Raw genomic sequence first — 16,462 nt, 5'->3', positions numbered from 1 at the left:
AGGACACATTGTGGTTAAACCTTCATGTTGTGTTCCTTTTTTTTTTTTTTTGTAGGGTTGTATGTCGTGGTGATTTGCTTTTGGCTTAATAGAGGGCAAACAGGCTTTGATTTTTTTTTTTTTTTTTTTTTTTTTGCGGTATGTGGGCCTCTCACTGTTGTGGCCTTTCCCGTTGCAGAGCACAGGCTCCGGACGCGCAGGCTCAGAGGCCATGGCTCACGGGCCCAGCCGCTCCGTGGCATGTGGGATTTTCCCGGACCGGGTCATGAACCCGTGTCCCTTGCATTGGCAGGCGGACTCTCAACCACTGTGCCACCAGGGAAGCCCAGTCTTTGATTTTTATTCCTTTGACAAGAGGGACTCATGCATTTGAAGTTATGTACAGAGCACTTGCAGTGTGCCTTTCTACTAAGTGCTGGGAATCCAGTGGTGAATAAGACAAAGTAGTCCTTGCTCTCGTGGGAAAAAGGAAAACCACTCTGATTGTGTATTGCTCCCTCAACCCCAGAGGAAGGACCAGGAATGTGTGGCTAGAGATTAAGTAGAGTAAAAACAATCTCATTGTTATAAAATTAGAATAAAATTACTTTTATCATTTATCCTCCTAAAGTAGTATGCAAAATTGCTAGTTGTGTTTGTTGTTAATCTCTAAATATCTACGTCTAATTTTTCCCATGGATAATTGTGCATGTAATTTTTCCCATGGATAATTGTGCATGTAATAAAATATACATTCTAGAATTTTCTTAATTTTCACCTTCCTAGGATACATCTAAAAGTCTACTCCTGTGGCTCTTCCATGCTGCCTGGAATAGTTACATGCCATTTATGTTTCAACACTTCTGCTTTAGTAGAATTGTGCTTTATTTAAATATTTCAAGGATTTTTGAAGCAAAAAATAAAAGTGAAGCTAGATACTAATATAGAGCTTAGTTTGTATAGGAGCAGTTCTATTTGATAAAAGTGCATCATATTTGAACAGGATGTAGAGGAAATTACTGCACATGCTCTGGCCTCAAGCACACAGTCCATTTGACTCAAAAGGTAATTCACATTGCTGGCACTTTCAGTAGAGATGGATTATTCCACCTCTCACTATCTGGAAATAGGATATATCCTTAGGATTAGTGCCTTGCCAGTATAGAACTTGCCATTATTCAAATTAATAACATTAAAATCATAAATCATTATTTTAAAAGTTTAGAATTAAAAAATGTCACAACTCAGTCTTATTCTACCTCAATGTAAATTTAGAGGTGTTATATGAACAAATAAAACTTTGGAAACTAGGTTAAAAATTGAGATATGAGGGGCTTCCTTGGTGGCGCAGTGGTTGAGAGTCCGCCTGCTGATGCAGGGGACACGGGTTCGTGCCCCAGTCCGGGAGGATCCCTCATGCCGCGGAGCGGCTGGGCCCATGAGCCATGGCCACTGAACCTGCGCGTCCGGAACCTGTGCTCCACAACTGGAGAGGCCACAACAGTGAGAGGCCCGTGTACCAAAAAAAAAAAAAAAAAAAAACAACAAAAAATTGAAATATGAGTAAAGTTGCTAATCATAATTTTTCTTTCTATAAAAAGACAAAAACCACTTATATCAATTACCATCACAGTCCTTGGCTTTTCGTGTTTTCTAATTGAATGACAGCTGAAAAATTATAAAGTCAGTGTCCTTCTTCTTCATATAAACGCATATTCCTATGGCTGTAAAAATGATGAAATCCAAATTTAAGTGCTTTCCACATTCATAATTTCAATTGACCCTAGAAGTAATCCTGTAAATTAGGCTGGTATAATTATTTCTCTCAAACTTATGGGGGAAAAAAGAACAAAAAAGAGGCTTGATCCTTCGTCTTTTGGTACTTGGCATTATTTTGTGTCCTCTTTTTTTAGTTACACAAAAACCTTTCTTGTGCTACCAGTACTTTCATCTCACTTTTATAAATCCCCTGATCCTAGCTCTTTTCTCCTTTAATTTTACAGGTTTTCATTTTCAAAGCATTAACCATGTTCAACAGATACGTCCCCTCCCTCTAATCTTTGAACTTCCTCTTGTCTACAACAGAAACTATGGAAAGTAATTTATACAGAAGACAAGAGAGGAAGTGAAAGGCTAACGAGGTTATTAGAAGTCAGAAAAGTGACTGAAAAAGGGAAGAAGGTTCAGAATTTCAGAAGGAAATGATGGATGGTTGCTCATGCAACAAATCTTGGTGACTTCTTATCTCTTTCACTTCATCCATCCTGTTAACTCAGAAATAATGCTGCTCTTCTAGAAACTCGCTTCTATGTCAAGAGTCACCTTTTGCCAAAATCAACATTAGACGCTGGCTGATTCTTGTAGGAGAAAATTACATTCTCTTTGTAAAGACATTAGAAATAATATTTATTTTTTTAAATGGAAAAGAATATCTCCTAAGGATCACTAGTTATTTGAGGAAAAACTTTTTTTTTTTTTTTTTTTTTTTTGCAATACACGGGCCTCTCACTGTTGTGGCCTCTCCCGTTGCAGATCACAGGCTCCGGACGCGCAGGCTCAGAGGCCATGGCTCACGGGCTCAGCCGCTCCACGGCAGGTGGGATCTTCCCAGACTGGGGCACGAACCCGTGTCCCCTGCATCGGCAGGCGGACTCTCAACCACTGCGCCACCAGGGAAGCCCTGAGGAATAACTTTAATATAAAGTATTAAACAAACATAAAAATATAAAATATAAAAACAAACATAAGAAAAGTGACTTAGGAATAAATTCTCTGAAGTGTTCTGATCTGTGTTAGAGTTTTTATCACTGATGTCCCCAGAATTAGATAAGATACTGTGTCTTTGAAAGCAGAAAAGATCTTATAAACAGAAACATTTGAAGAATAAAAGATGTTCTTAAAAATTAAAAATGTAATAGCAGAAAAAAATTTTCAAAAGATATTAGAGGATAAAGTTGAAGAAATATTTCAGAGTACAATGCAAAAAGATAAACCATTGGAAAATTGAAGAGAAAAGATAAAAAAGTAAAAGGATATTCCAGAATGTCCAACATCCAAAACAAAGGAGTTCCAGAAACAAGGAACACTGTAAGCAAGAATCAAAACTATCGGAGAAATAAATCAAAAATATTCTTCAGAAAAGAAGGACATGTTTTTCCACATTAAAAGTTTTACTGAGTGCCTAGAACTATAGAGGAAAAGAGATTCCCTTCAATAACAAAGATCATGTAACTGTAGGGCACCAGAGAGAAAGAGAATTTCTAGAATCATACTCCTTGATAACAACTAACAAAAACTAGAATCTAACAGAACCAGACTTTCAAAATTATTGTCATCCTAGAATTCTCTACCCAGCCAAGCTACCAATTAAGTTTGCAGGTAAGACAAAGTCATTTTTAGACATGCAACATTTCAAGAAATTTATTTCCTATGCCTGCTTTCTCAGTCAGCTCCTGGAGGATGTACTCCATCCTCCAGGGAGTAAACTAAAAAAGAGGAAGATCTGGGATACAGACAGTAAGGAACCCAACACAACAGCAAAGCAAACAGAATCCTTGGAATGATGCTAAAAGGAAGATTCAAAGACAACAAATATTCACCAACTGGTGATAGCAACTGGTCCAGATGAGCAGATCAGAAGGTGAAAGGGAGATTCTTCAAGAAGCTAAAATTGAAAAAAAACACATAGTATGTTGAATGTATTAAAAGAAGATTTATACTGAAGGAGATTAATTTTGTTGAATTTCATAAATACGTAGAACATTAAGCATATGAATACAGAAAGATGATTTTTAAAGACTGGGTTGCAGGACACAGGGAAGCTGTACCAGAAAAGACACCACAGTATAGTATATACTACTTGTCATAGCTATAGCTAGCACCTGCATTGTCATAATGTAAATAGCTACCTAACAAAAGTTATGATATAACTATACTGGAATGATAAGGGACCATGAAGCATGTGTGTGTGTGTGTGTGTGTGTGTGTGTGTGTGTGTATGAGAGAGAGAGAGAGAAGGATGTGAAGGTAAGGTGGGAGATTGTGAAAGTGAGCTAAATACTCAACTTTCATAATGGGAAGTCTGTAGATAATACCAAATCTGAAAAAGCAAGAAATAGCAATGTTATGAAGTTATATGGATGTAAGGATTTAAATTATAAAATAACCAGCTAAAATAGTTGAAATGTATTTCCTCTGGGGATCAGGATATGGAGAAGGTGAAGAATAAGGGACTGCTGTTTTTTGTAACAAGCTTTTAGAGTCTGTAAACACGCACATGCATAACTTGGGTACAATTTAAAATGGAATTGGAAACAAAACAATAGCTATAGAAAGCAAAATAGATATATAAATCATTCTCTTATTACTTAATAAAAGCTATGGACACATTATCTAAAGATCTATCTTAAAAATTACTAGTATTATAGCATATGTTTGGCTATGGCCCTTAATGTCATTTTTTAAAAATTTACGTAGTTGTCAGTAAAACATTAGCCTGATTAGTTTTGAAGAGGCCATGGCTGGCTAAAGGGTTCACTGCTGAACGAAAGTCTATGAAAAAGTTTTGTGAATATGGCAGCAGACTCTTGAAGCTCCTTGGAGAGCCACAATCTATTTCTGAGTTGCTGACATTTTGCTAACTTCTTTGGGCATCACACTGCCATTGTCAACATTGCCTGGAGCTTTGGTATAAAGATGGATAAGGGTTAGTATGGAAAGAAAATTAGTTTCTCTTAGCCTGGCCACATCGGAGGGGAAGATGGCTTATGGGGTCTTTGGATCTATTTAAATTCTCTTTATATGGGGAAGTTTGTGACAGTCTTTGAAGAGGGATGGCTTTTAGAACATTTATAAAGAGAAGAAGCATCTATGACGTTAATCATCAATCACACCTTTCTTCTTTTCAGGCTCCCCTTTAACCTGGCTCTTCTGTATTCTGCAGGAACTTGTCCTTTTTGGGTTTCCAGTTAGTGATAGTGACAAAGCTTCAGCCCTTCAAACTCAAAAACACCTTAAGACATAAAGTTATGAATCACTAGGGAAAAAAATCCTCATTGTAGCATTTCGATCAGAGGAGGAATCACTGTTTCTTATCACAGAACGAAAGCTGACATTGAAGGCTGGCCTCCTTTTTGACCACGGTCTCCATCACAGACTCATTCCTTCCCACTTACCACCTGGATCACAACTTTCTCAAGTTACCAGTGATTTTTAGAACAATGCCTACCAGAGTCCAATACATTAATTGTCCTTGTTAATGAAACCTACGCTGTGGCAGTTGATCCCTCTGCTGGAGAAAGCTCTCTACCTATACCTGACCTCATCACACTCTCCCCAAACACACTGTCACCTGACTCCTGCTATCCTTCCATTTTCAGCATGTCACTTTCTCCCAGAAGGTAGGTTAGATGCCCCTGCTATAAGTTTATCATGACAATTAAACAGCTGATAACCAGGTAATGTGCTAATTGCCCATTTCTCCCTTTGAACTACAAGATTTTTAAGGACAGAAAGGTTTCTTTCTTTTTTTTTTTTTTACCATTGCTTTTTTCCAGACCTTATATAATGCCTGGCCCTGGCATAGGAGGGACTCAATAAATATATGTTGACTTGAATGGATTTGCTATTTTCCTACTTATTTTTTATATTTTTACACTCTATGTCATAACGGTGACATTTTGGGTCTTTCTTATATCTATAATATCTGCGATTGAAAAACACACATTAATCTCTGTGTGCATGGCACAGAGAGACTATGGGAATTGCCAGAATCTCCACCCCAAATTAAAATGTCAAAATCTGCAAAGTGCTTGGCTTTCTAAAAAGAGGACTTCTTGGAATCCATTAACAAATAAATGCATCTTCATTTGTATTATAGCTGGTCTAGAGATGATGAGACAACATCTAATATACTTGAGGATTGCATTAGATGAATGGTAGGTCATTTTACACACTAAGATGCTCTTAATATGATTTGTTCACAATCTTTCTATTTTATTACAGCCGGGGCACCGACAATAGACTGACCCACCGGCGGCAGACAGTTCTCCGTGAGAAGGGGAGAAGGTTAGCTAACCGAGGACCAGCATACATGTTTAATGATCACTCAACAAACCTGTCTATCGAGGAGGAACGCTTTTTAGATGCAGCTGAATATGGCAACATCCCAGTGGTAAGGAAGATGTTAGAAGAATGCCTCTCACTCAATGTTAACTGTGTGGATTACATGGGCCAGAATGCCCTGCAGCTGGCGGTGGCCAATGAACATCTGGAAATTACAGAACTTCTTCTCAAGAAAGAAAATCTGTCTCGTGTTGGGGATGCCTTACTTTTAGCTATTAGTAAAGGTTATGTTCGGATTGTGGAAGCCATTCTCAGTCATCCAGCTTTTGCTGAAGGCAAGCGGTTAGCAACCAGCCCCAGTCAGTCTGAACTCCAGCAAGATGATTTTTATGCCTATGATGAAGACGGAACACGGTTCTCCCATGATGTGACTCCAATCGTTCTGGCCGCCCACTGCCAGGAATATGAAATTGTGCACACCCTCTTGCGGAAGGGTGCTCGGATTGAACGGCCTCATGACTATTTCTGCAAGTGCAGCGAATGCAACCAGAAACAGAAGCATGACTCCTTCAGCCATTCCAGATCTAGAATTAATGCCTACAAAGGCCTGGCAAGCCCAGCTTACCTGTCATTGTCTAGTGAAGATCCAGTCATGACAGCTTTAGAGCTTAGCAATGAGCTGGCAGTGCTGGCCAACATTGAGAAAGAGTTCAAGGTAGGTCTTTAAGAGTCGAAGTCAAGGTATATTTACAAGCTTCCACTAGGTACTCACACCCTGTTAGGTATCGTAGACAGTAGGCAATTTTACATGTTTTTTTTGCCAACAAGATCATTATTATATAGAGTAAAAGTTGTGATCACTGCCATTTGGAGATGATCTACTATACACTAGACATTTTGCATTTATTATGTCTAATTCTTATCACAACCTTGAGAAGATCTTAGTTCCTTTTCAGATGCAGAAATGGAGGCATAGAAAGGTTAAGTAAGGCCCAAGATCCACAACTGGTAAAATGACAGAGGTGGGATCAGAATCCATGGATGCTGATCTCTAAAACCCAGATTCTGTCTCCTGTAAAACACTGTTTCTATATTCAGAGCATGGTGATAGCTGCTGTTGAGGTCAGAAAGATGAATATGATAAAGGAAGTCGTAGTTTGACTTGAGAGACAGATGCATGCATGCATAAATATGGTATAAAGAGAAATGAAACTACTAGGTAGGGCTATAAGCTGTGTGCTGTAGCAGTTCAGAGAAAGCAGTATTTAATTCACATTAGGTGTCGGGGAAGTTACATGTAAAATGGTGTTTCAGCTGTATATGGCAGAATGAGTAGCATTTTGGAAGGCAGAGAATGAGGGAGAAGATATTTTAGGCCAAGGTAACATCCAAAACAAAAGCTTGTAGATATGGAAGAAGTAGTCGCTTCGAGGGAAGTTTGAGCAGTCTCTGAATAAAAGGTAAGTGGAGAGATACCGTATCAGATGCTGCCATTTTCCCCATGGTTTGTGCTACATCTGGAAAGGGTGAAAGTTCAGATTCCTAGTCTAAGGTCAACACCTACACACATACACCTTTAAATTCCCTCCACAGGTTATCTGACCTGTCTTACAGTGTTCATCACGTTCTGCTGTACATTACTGTTATTTAGGGTGAGGTTTTCTCATTACTCAGCTATACACTGCTTGGAATCAGGCCTGATTCATCAAATACAGTATTACACAAAGATAAATATTGGTTTTATTTTCTCTGTTCTCTATGCTATGAGAAAGCATGTCTCTACATTCCACACTTTGGGGGTCTCTCCTGTGCAGTTTCTTGGTGCCTCTGTCATTGAAGGAACACTGTTAAACCCAGCATGGTATGTCATGTGTCCATCTATCCTTGGGTCCTATCCATCCAGGCAGGGAGGGGGAGGTAAATGGTGACTGGAACCTTTCAATGGCCCCCAGGGTGGAGGATGCTGCTTTTCCTTTAGCTACCTGGCAGCTGAGGGTACAGGACAAGCAAATGATCGCTTACAATCCTGTCTCAGTCTTTCCTACTTCTCACTTTACTCCCATGGCTCAGTGAGTCAGAGAGCTATGCAATCTTCAATTAGAGAAGTTTCTTCAAAATCTGATTAATATTATTTTAAAATTTGTATTTAATTTTTTTGAAATTTCACTGCTTAGGTTTCAACATCTCTGTTTCTGCAATTGTATCTTTGTTTACACACTTCTCTAGACCACAGAAGAATATTACATTCTTAATTCATTCGTTCACTTGCTTACATCTTTTGAGCCCATGTTTGTACCAAATATTGTACTGGGGAGAGTTGAGAAGGGAGGATGGAGATGTAGCACGAACACAAAGACAATTCAGTCAGTAATCCTGCCCTCAATTAGTTTGTAATCTAATAGGAGAGGAAAGACCTGTGTGTAGGAACTATAATATAAGGCATGACCTTGTAGAGTGAGGGGGCGGGCAGGTGGGCCAAAGGTGAGAAGAATCACATCTAACCAGAATGTGAATTTTTCACTGTCCCTAAATGCATTGCATAATGTAAGAGCCCCTTTAGGATTAAGAGGATTTAAGGATCTGGACGTTCCTTTATTTGTTCACCACACATTGTTTCTGCTCAGGTGGTGCAAGGTACATGGATCAGGCACTTTCCCTCCATTCATACTTTCTCTGTGTAGTTCCACTCTCTTTAGCAGCTACCTAGAGCCTCTACTCAGGCTTACTGTCTGCTTAATGCCCTGCCTCTGTGAAGGTTTGAAGGCAAAGAAAAAACAAATCTCTCTGAAAACACATATCTCTTTAATAGTATTTTATCCCTAATATCTTTTAAAAATTCTTTGCAAATATTACATTAGTTTACTGTTAAAAGAGGATAGCAGTTCAGAAAAATGTTTTTAAAAGTATATCCTAGAGCTCGACAATCAGCAGTTTTTCTAATTAGAAATTTGACTCCAAAAGTTCTTGTATTACACAAGGAGAAAGGCCAGTTCTTGACTTTTTTAAAAAAGTCTTTGGCAAATACAAAATAAAAAAGCACAAGGTTTTCTTTCTCACCAGACAGAACACTCTAAAACAAATATTTCATTCTCCAGCCTAGTTGGGTCCACAGAGGCAAGAACAGCCTCATATGAGGATGAGCTGCCATTGCCTTTGTGTGTAAACTCAGGGAAAACACATCCTCCATCCACCACCATCCATGGTGTTGTGATGCTAAACCTGTTCCCAGCAGCCCAGCCTCAGTTTACAACAGGATGGGACCTGACAGGGCTAAAGAGATTGGTGTCTCTGGTGAGATTTCTTGCTAAGTCTGCTGCTCTACTCTTCAAAAGTAACTTCTCTTTTCTTACTTTAAAAGGATACAGTTGATCCTTGAACAAAATGGGTTTGAAGAGTGCGGGTTCACTTATATGTGGATTATTTTCACTAAATATAGACTACAGTACTACACAATCCCAGGTTGGTTGAATCCATGAATGTGGAACTGTGGATACCGAGGGTCCACTGGAGAGTTACATGCAGGTTTTCAACTGCGCAGAGGTTGGGTGCTCCTAACCTCTGCTTTGTTCAGAGTATATGGTCATGTTAGAAAATAATAATATAAAAATGAAGAAAAGTTTAAAAATCATTTCTATTTTGCCACCAAGAAATAAACACTGATACTGCAAACACGCCAGCACATATCCTTCTATTTGTATTTTTAGTAGTCAAGTCCCTTAGAGTCTCAGGGAACAAAGATTGCAGAGTCTGGACCACCTGAGGCCTGGGATGCCTCACAGGGACCTGAGAGATTGTACTGGCCACAGGCAATCCTTTCTGCTCATGGTCTTCAAATTCTTTTGCTTCTTTTTCACCTGAAAGACATTTGAAAAATTCTGTGCTCATGTGCACGTTTTAAAATTGGCATCTAAATATTTTTATTTTTAAGTTTAAATATTTTTAAAAGATATAATTTCTGCATAGTGTAAATATTGACATTTAAAAATAGAACTCTTAGTGCTCCTTCAGATGTATCTAGGGGCCTTTAAGTGCTGTGATTTTATGTATAACATCACCTATTTTAAAAATAAGTAAACAACCTCCTTTTTTTTTTTTTTAAACATCTTTATTGGAGTATAACTGCTTTACAATGGTGTGTTAGTTTCTGCTGTATAACAAAGTGAATCAGCTATATGTATACATACATCCCCATATATCCTCTCCCTCTTGCGTCTCCCTCCCCCAGAGTAACTGTTAATTCAGAGCCAGGCTGTGGAGTCTTCCTTGAGGGTTGTTATAGCTTGTAATTGGTCTGTTCATATTTTCTATTTCTTCCTGAGTCAGTCTTGGCAGGTTGTGCCTTTCTAAGAATTTGTCCATTTCTTCCAGGTTGTCCATTTTATTGGCATAGAGTTGCTTGTAGTAATCTCTCATGATCTTTTGTATTTCTGCAGTGTCAGTTGTTACTTCTCCTTTTTCATTTCTAATTCTATTGATTTGAGTCTTCTCCCTTTTTTTCTTGATGAGTCTGGCTAATGGTTTATCAATTTTGTTTATCCTTTCAAAGAACCAGCTTTTAGTTTTATTGATCTTTGCTATCGTTTCCTTCATTTCTTTTTCATTTATTTCTGATCTGATTTTTATGATTTCTTTCCTCCTGCTAACTTTGGGGGTTTTTTGTTCTTCTTTCTCTAATTGCTTTAGGTGCAAGGTTAGGTTGTTTATTCGAGATGTTTCCTGTTTCTTAAGGTAAGATTGTATTGCTATAAACTTCCCTCTTAGAACTGCTTTTGCTGCATCCCATAGATTTTGAGTCGTCATGTCTCCATTGTCATTTGTTTCTAGGTATTTTTTGATTTCCTCTTTGATTTCTTCAGTGATCACTTCGTTATTAAGTAGTGTATTGTTTAGCCTCCATGTGTTTGTATTTTTTACAGATCTTCTCCTGTAATTGATATCGAGTCTCATAGCGTTGTGGTCGGAAAAGATATTTGATATGATTTCAATTTTCTTAAATTTACCAAGGCTTGATTTGTGACCCAAGATATGATCTATCCTGGAGAATGTTCCATGAGCACTTGAGAAAAATGTGTATTCTGTTGTTTTTGGATGGAATGTCCTATAAATATCAATTAACTCCATCTCGTTTAATGTATCATTTAAAGCTTGTGTTTCATTATTTATTTTCATTTTGGATGATCTGTCCATTGGTGAAAGTGGGGTGTTAAAGTCCCCTACTATGAATGTGTTACTGTCGATTTCCCCTTTTATGGTTGTCAGTATTTGCCTTATGTATTGAGGTGCACCTATGTTGGGTGCATAAATATTTACAATTGTTATATCTTCCTCTTGGATCGATCCCTTGATCATTATGTAGTGTCCTTCTTTGTCTCTTCTAATAGTCTTTATTTTAAAGTCTATTTTGTCTGATATGAGAATTGCTACTCCAGCTTTCTTTTGGTTTCCATTTGCATGAAATACCTTTTTCCATCCCCTTACTTTCAGTCTGTATGTGTCTCTAGGTCTGAAATGGGTCTCTTGTAGACAGCAAATATATGGGTCTTGTTTTTGTATCCATTCAGCCAATCTGTGTCTTTTGGTGGGAGCATTTAGTCCATTTACATTTAAGGTAATTATCGATATGTCTGTTCCTATTCCCATTTTCTTAATTGTTTTGGGTTCGTTATTGTAGGTCTTTTCCTTCTTTTGTGTTTCTTGCCTAGAGAAGTTCCTTTAGCAGTTGTTGTAGAGCTGGTTTGGTGGTGCTGAACTCTCTCAGCTTTTGCTTGTCTATAAAGGTTTTAATTTCTCCATCAAATCTGAATGAGATCCTTGCTGGGTAGAGTAATCTTGGTTGCAGGTTTTTCTCCTTCAACACTTTCAATATGTCCTGCCACTCCCTTCTGGCTTGCAGAGTTTCTGCTGAAAGATCAGCTGTTAACCTTATGGGGATTCCCTTGTGTGTTATTTGTTGTTTTTCCCTTGCTGCTTTTAATATGTTTTCTTTGTATTTAATTTTTGACAGTTTGATTAATATGTGTCTTGGCATATTTCTCCTTGGATTTATCCTGTATGGGACTCTCTGTGCTTCCTGGACTTGATTAACTATTTCCTTTCCCATATTAGGGAAGTTTTCAACTATAATCTCTTCAAATATTTTCTCAGTCCCTTTCTTTTTCTCTTCTTCTTCTGGAACCCCTATAATTCGAATGTTGGTGCGTTTAATGTTGTCCCAGAGGTCTCTGAGACTGTCCTCAATTCTTTTCATTCTTTTTTCTTTATTTTGCTCTGCAGTAGTTATTTCCACTATTTTATCTTCCAGGTCACTTATCCGTTCTTCTGCCTCAGTTATTCTGCTATTGATCCCATCTAGAGTACTTTTAATTTCATTTATTGTGTTGTTCATCATTGCTTGTTTCATCTTTAGTTCTTCTAGGTCCTTGTTAACTGATTCTTGCATTTTGTCCATTCTATTGTCCATTCTATCTCCAAGATTTCGGATCAACCTTACTATCATTATTCTGAATTCTTTTTCAGGTAGACTGCCTATTTCCTCTTCATTTGTTAGGTCTGGTAGGTTTTTATCTTGCTCCTTCATCTGCTGTGTGTTTTTCTGTCTTTTCATTTTGCTTATCTTACTGTGTTTGGGGTCTCCTTTTTTGCAGGCTGAAGGTTCGTAGTTCCTGTTGTTTTTTGTGTCTGTCCCCAGTGGCTAAGGTTGGTTCAGTGGGTTGTGTAGGCTTCCTGGTGGAGGGTACTAGTGCCTGTGTTCTGGTGGATGAGGCTGGATCTTGTCTTTCTGGTGGGCAGGTCCACGTCTGGTTGTATGTTTTGGGGTGTCTGTGGCCTTATTATGATTTTAGGCAGCCTCTCTGCTAATGGGTGGGGTTGTGTTCCTGTCTTGCTAGTTGTTTGGCATAGGATGTCCAGCACTGTAGCTTGCTGGTCGTTGAGTGAAGCTGGGTGCTGGCGTTGAGATGGAGATCTCTCGGAGATTTTTGCTGTTTGATATTATGTGCAGCTGGGAGGCCTCTTGTGGACCAGTGTCCTGAAGTTGGCTCTCCCACCTCAGAGGCACAGCACTGACTCCTGGCTGCAGCACCAAGAGCCTTTCATCCACAGGGCTCCTTAATTTGGGATGATTCGTTGTCTATTCAGGTATTCCACAGATGCAGGGTATATCAAATTGATTGTGGAGCTTTAATCCGCTGCTTCTGAGGCTGCTGGGAGAGATTTCCCTTTCTCTTCTTTGTTCTCACAGTTCCCAGGGGCTCAGCTTTGGATTTGGCCCCGCCTGTGCGTGTAGGTCGCCGGAGGGCGTCTGTTCTTTGCTCAGACAGGACGGGGTTAAAGGAGCCGCTGATTTGGAGGCTCTGGCTCACTCAGGCCGCAGGGTAGGGAGGGTCACGGAGTGTGGGGCGGGCCTGCAGCGGCAGAGGCCGGCGTGACGTTGCAGCCTGAGGCGCGCCGTGCGTTCTCCCGGGGGAGTTGTCCCTGGATCCCGGGACCCTGTCAGTGGCGGGCTGCACAGGCTCCCCGGAAGGGCGTGTGGCTAGTGACCTGTGTTCGCACACAGGCCTCCTGGTGGCGGCAGCAGCGGCCTTAGCGTCTCATGTCTGTCTCTGGGCTCCGCACTTTTAGCCACGGCTCGCGCCCGTCCCTGGAGCTCTCTCAAGCAGCGTTCTTAATCCCCTCTCCTCGTGCACCAGGAAACAAAGAGGGACGCAAAAGTCTCTTGCCTCTTCGGCAGGTCCAGACTTTTCCCGGACTCTCTTCCGGCTAGCCGCGGTGCACTAACGCCCTGCAGGCTGTGTTCACGCCGCCAACCTCAGTCCTCTCCCGGCGCTCCGACAAAAGCCGGAGCCTCAGCTCCCAGTCCCGCCCGCCCCGGCGGGCGAGCAGACAAGCCTCTCGGCTGGTGAGTGCCGGTCGGCCCGATCCTCTGCGCTGGAATCTCTCCGCTTTGCCCTCCGCACCCCTGTTGCTGTGCTCTCTTCCGCGGATCCCAAGCTCCCCCACTCCGCCTCCCGAAGTCTCCACCCGCGAAGGGGCTTCCTAGTGTGTGGACAGTTTTCCTCCTTCACAGCTCTCTCCCGCTGGTGCAGGACCCGTCCCTATCCTTTTGTCTCTGTTTAGTTTTTTCTTTTGCCCTAACCAGGTACGTGGGGGGTTCCTTGCCTTTTGGGAGGTCTGAGGTCTTCTGCCAGCGTTCAGTAGGTGCTCCGTAGGAGTTGTTCCACGCGTAGATGTATTTCTGGTGTATCTGTGGGGAGGAAGGTGATCTCCGCGTCTTACTCTTCCGCCATCTTCCCGGAAGTCTTCCTCCTTTTTAACATTCAGAATAGCTACATCTTTCCTTTTCTCCTTGAGCTTGTATTTCCAGTCCAATTTCCTCCACAAATATGATTCCTGATGTAATAGCTTTTTATTGTGTAAATTCCTTTATAGATCACCCAATTACATATATATTATATATATATGATATATATTATATAACACATATTAGCAGTATATTTGATCAAAACTACATAAGTTGAACATAATATTTCAAAATAACAAATATGTACAAATTTTGAAAAGTAAATTTTAAATATATGACACAGTTCTTATTGGAAATGAATTTTTAATGGGATTAATCATGTCCATACTTTTGTTATATATTTAGTGAAAGAAAAAGTTATAGCCTGCTAAAATAACTTGATTTGTCAGCTATCATATTATTTTAGTTTTTGTTAATAGGATATATAAATTAATAAAATTAAATATAAATTATTTTATGTAATAAAATTAAAAGAGCTGACTGTAGTTGGAATAACTATTTCTTGATGTGATTTGATAACTGCCTTACTGAATTATCCACAATGAATCTGAAAAAAATCACATAAAAGTTTTATCTATGTGTTTTAGCCAATATCCTATGAAAATTTTGAGTCCTGGAAACCATTCCAAATCACATTAAAAGAAATCATCCTCCCAACGTTTGCTGCCTTGCCCATTTGAGATGTCTTTCCTTTAAGCTAATAATACATCCAAAAGCTGAGTATTAATAATTTAAAAGAATCACATTTAAGTACATGAAGTGATTTTTGTATTCAGTATTTCCTACTGATACCTTCTTTGCCATCCTCTTATTCAAGAAGGATGCATTCTTTGACAGTTGTTGAAGAATGAAGAGGCAAAGTACATTAAGCAAAAATTATCATTGTTCCTATCACTACACTGCACCATACATCTAAATTTAGAACATCCCAACATGAACCAGCATGTTGTATTTCTATCATTAAACTTCATCTTCAACAGGAATGTGTATTAGGGCAGGAAAATACAGGAAGCCCCTCAGGTCTATGGTACCTGGGTTAATTATTAAAGGGGAATTCTCCATTGTTTGCTACATGGGTGAGTGAGAGTGGGGAATTATTTTGTAAAGGGGTGAAAGATCTATTTTCAAGGAAATCAGTTTTAGGAAAGTTGAAGATCTGGAAATGTATTCCCTTAAAACTATCAGTGTTCTCTGGCCGCTTGGAAAGTCTTCACATATCTCTGTTTGGGGCTTCCCTGGTGGCACAGTGGTTGAGAGTCCGCCTGCCAATGCAGGCGACACGGGTTCGTGCCCCGGTCCGGGAAGATCCCACATGCCGCGGAGCGGCTGGGCCCGTAAGCCATGGCCACTGAGCCTGTGCGTCCGGAGCCTGTGCTCCGCAACAGGAGAGGCCACAACAGTGAGGGGCCTGCGTACCACAAAAAAACAAACAAACAAAAAAAACATATCTCTGTTTGAAGGCAACTAATCTATTTTATGAGAGTTAGAGAATGATAACTTTCACAAAGATTTTGTGAACTCCAATATATAGCTTCTCTAAGCTCCTCCTAAATTCTCCTTTTCCATAATTAACCCATAGTCCTTTAACAAAAGAGGCCAGAGTAGTTGCTACTGAATTCCTCAGGCAATTGTAGTCTTGCACCTTGAATCTTCTAAACCGAACAAATTGCACTCATTACCCGTATCATCAGGTCTGGAGCTGGCTCCGTGTGGGGGTGACAACCAGACCACAGCAGAGAAATCTAACAATTAGATGGAACCACAGGAATAAGAAGAAAACCCATAGGTCTGAGGGATTTCAGGTCTTCAAAGTGAATGGGGGAGAAACCAGATTTAAAAGTTTTCACCCATTCAAGTTTAATTTTTATACTGAATTATTTTTAAAATAAATTTATTTGTTTATTTATTTTTGGCTGTGTTGGGTCTTCATTGCTGTGCACGGGCTTCCTCTAGTTGCAGCGAGCAGGGGCTACTCTTTGTTGTGGTGCGCGGGCTTCTCATTGCAGTGGCTTCTTTTGTAGAGCACGGGCTCTAGGCGTGCGGGCTTCAGTAGTTGTGGCTCGTGGGTTCAGTAGTTGTGGCTCACGGGCTCTAGAGTGCAGGCAAGTGGTTGTGGCGCAC

At 40.0% G+C, this 16,462-nt stretch overlaps 1 protein-coding gene across 3 annotated transcripts in view; it reads left to right on the top strand.

Annotated features, from left to right (window-relative positions):
- Window positions 1–16,462, top strand: part of TRPC6 (transient receptor potential cation channel subfamily C member 6) — a 119,902-nt gene that overhangs the window by 60,006 nt on the left and 43,434 nt on the right. For all 3 annotated transcript variants that reach the window (XM_004283348.4, XM_033412089.2, XM_033412090.2), the window contains exon 2: window positions 5,983–6,757. In XM_004283348.4, the coding sequence (XP_004283396.1) occupies window positions 5,983–6,757 (775 nt within the window). The remainder of the gene's footprint in view (window positions 1–5,982; window positions 6,758–16,462) is intronic.

This window comes from Orcinus orca, chromosome 8 (genome assembly GCF_937001465.1).
Source record: "Orcinus orca chromosome 8, mOrcOrc1.1, whole genome shotgun sequence".
Classification (NCBI taxonomy): Eukaryota; Metazoa; Chordata; class Mammalia; order Artiodactyla; family Delphinidae; genus Orcinus; species Orcinus orca.
Note: the sequence above shows the minus strand (reverse complement) of the source record. Positions and strands in the feature narration are given on the sequence as shown.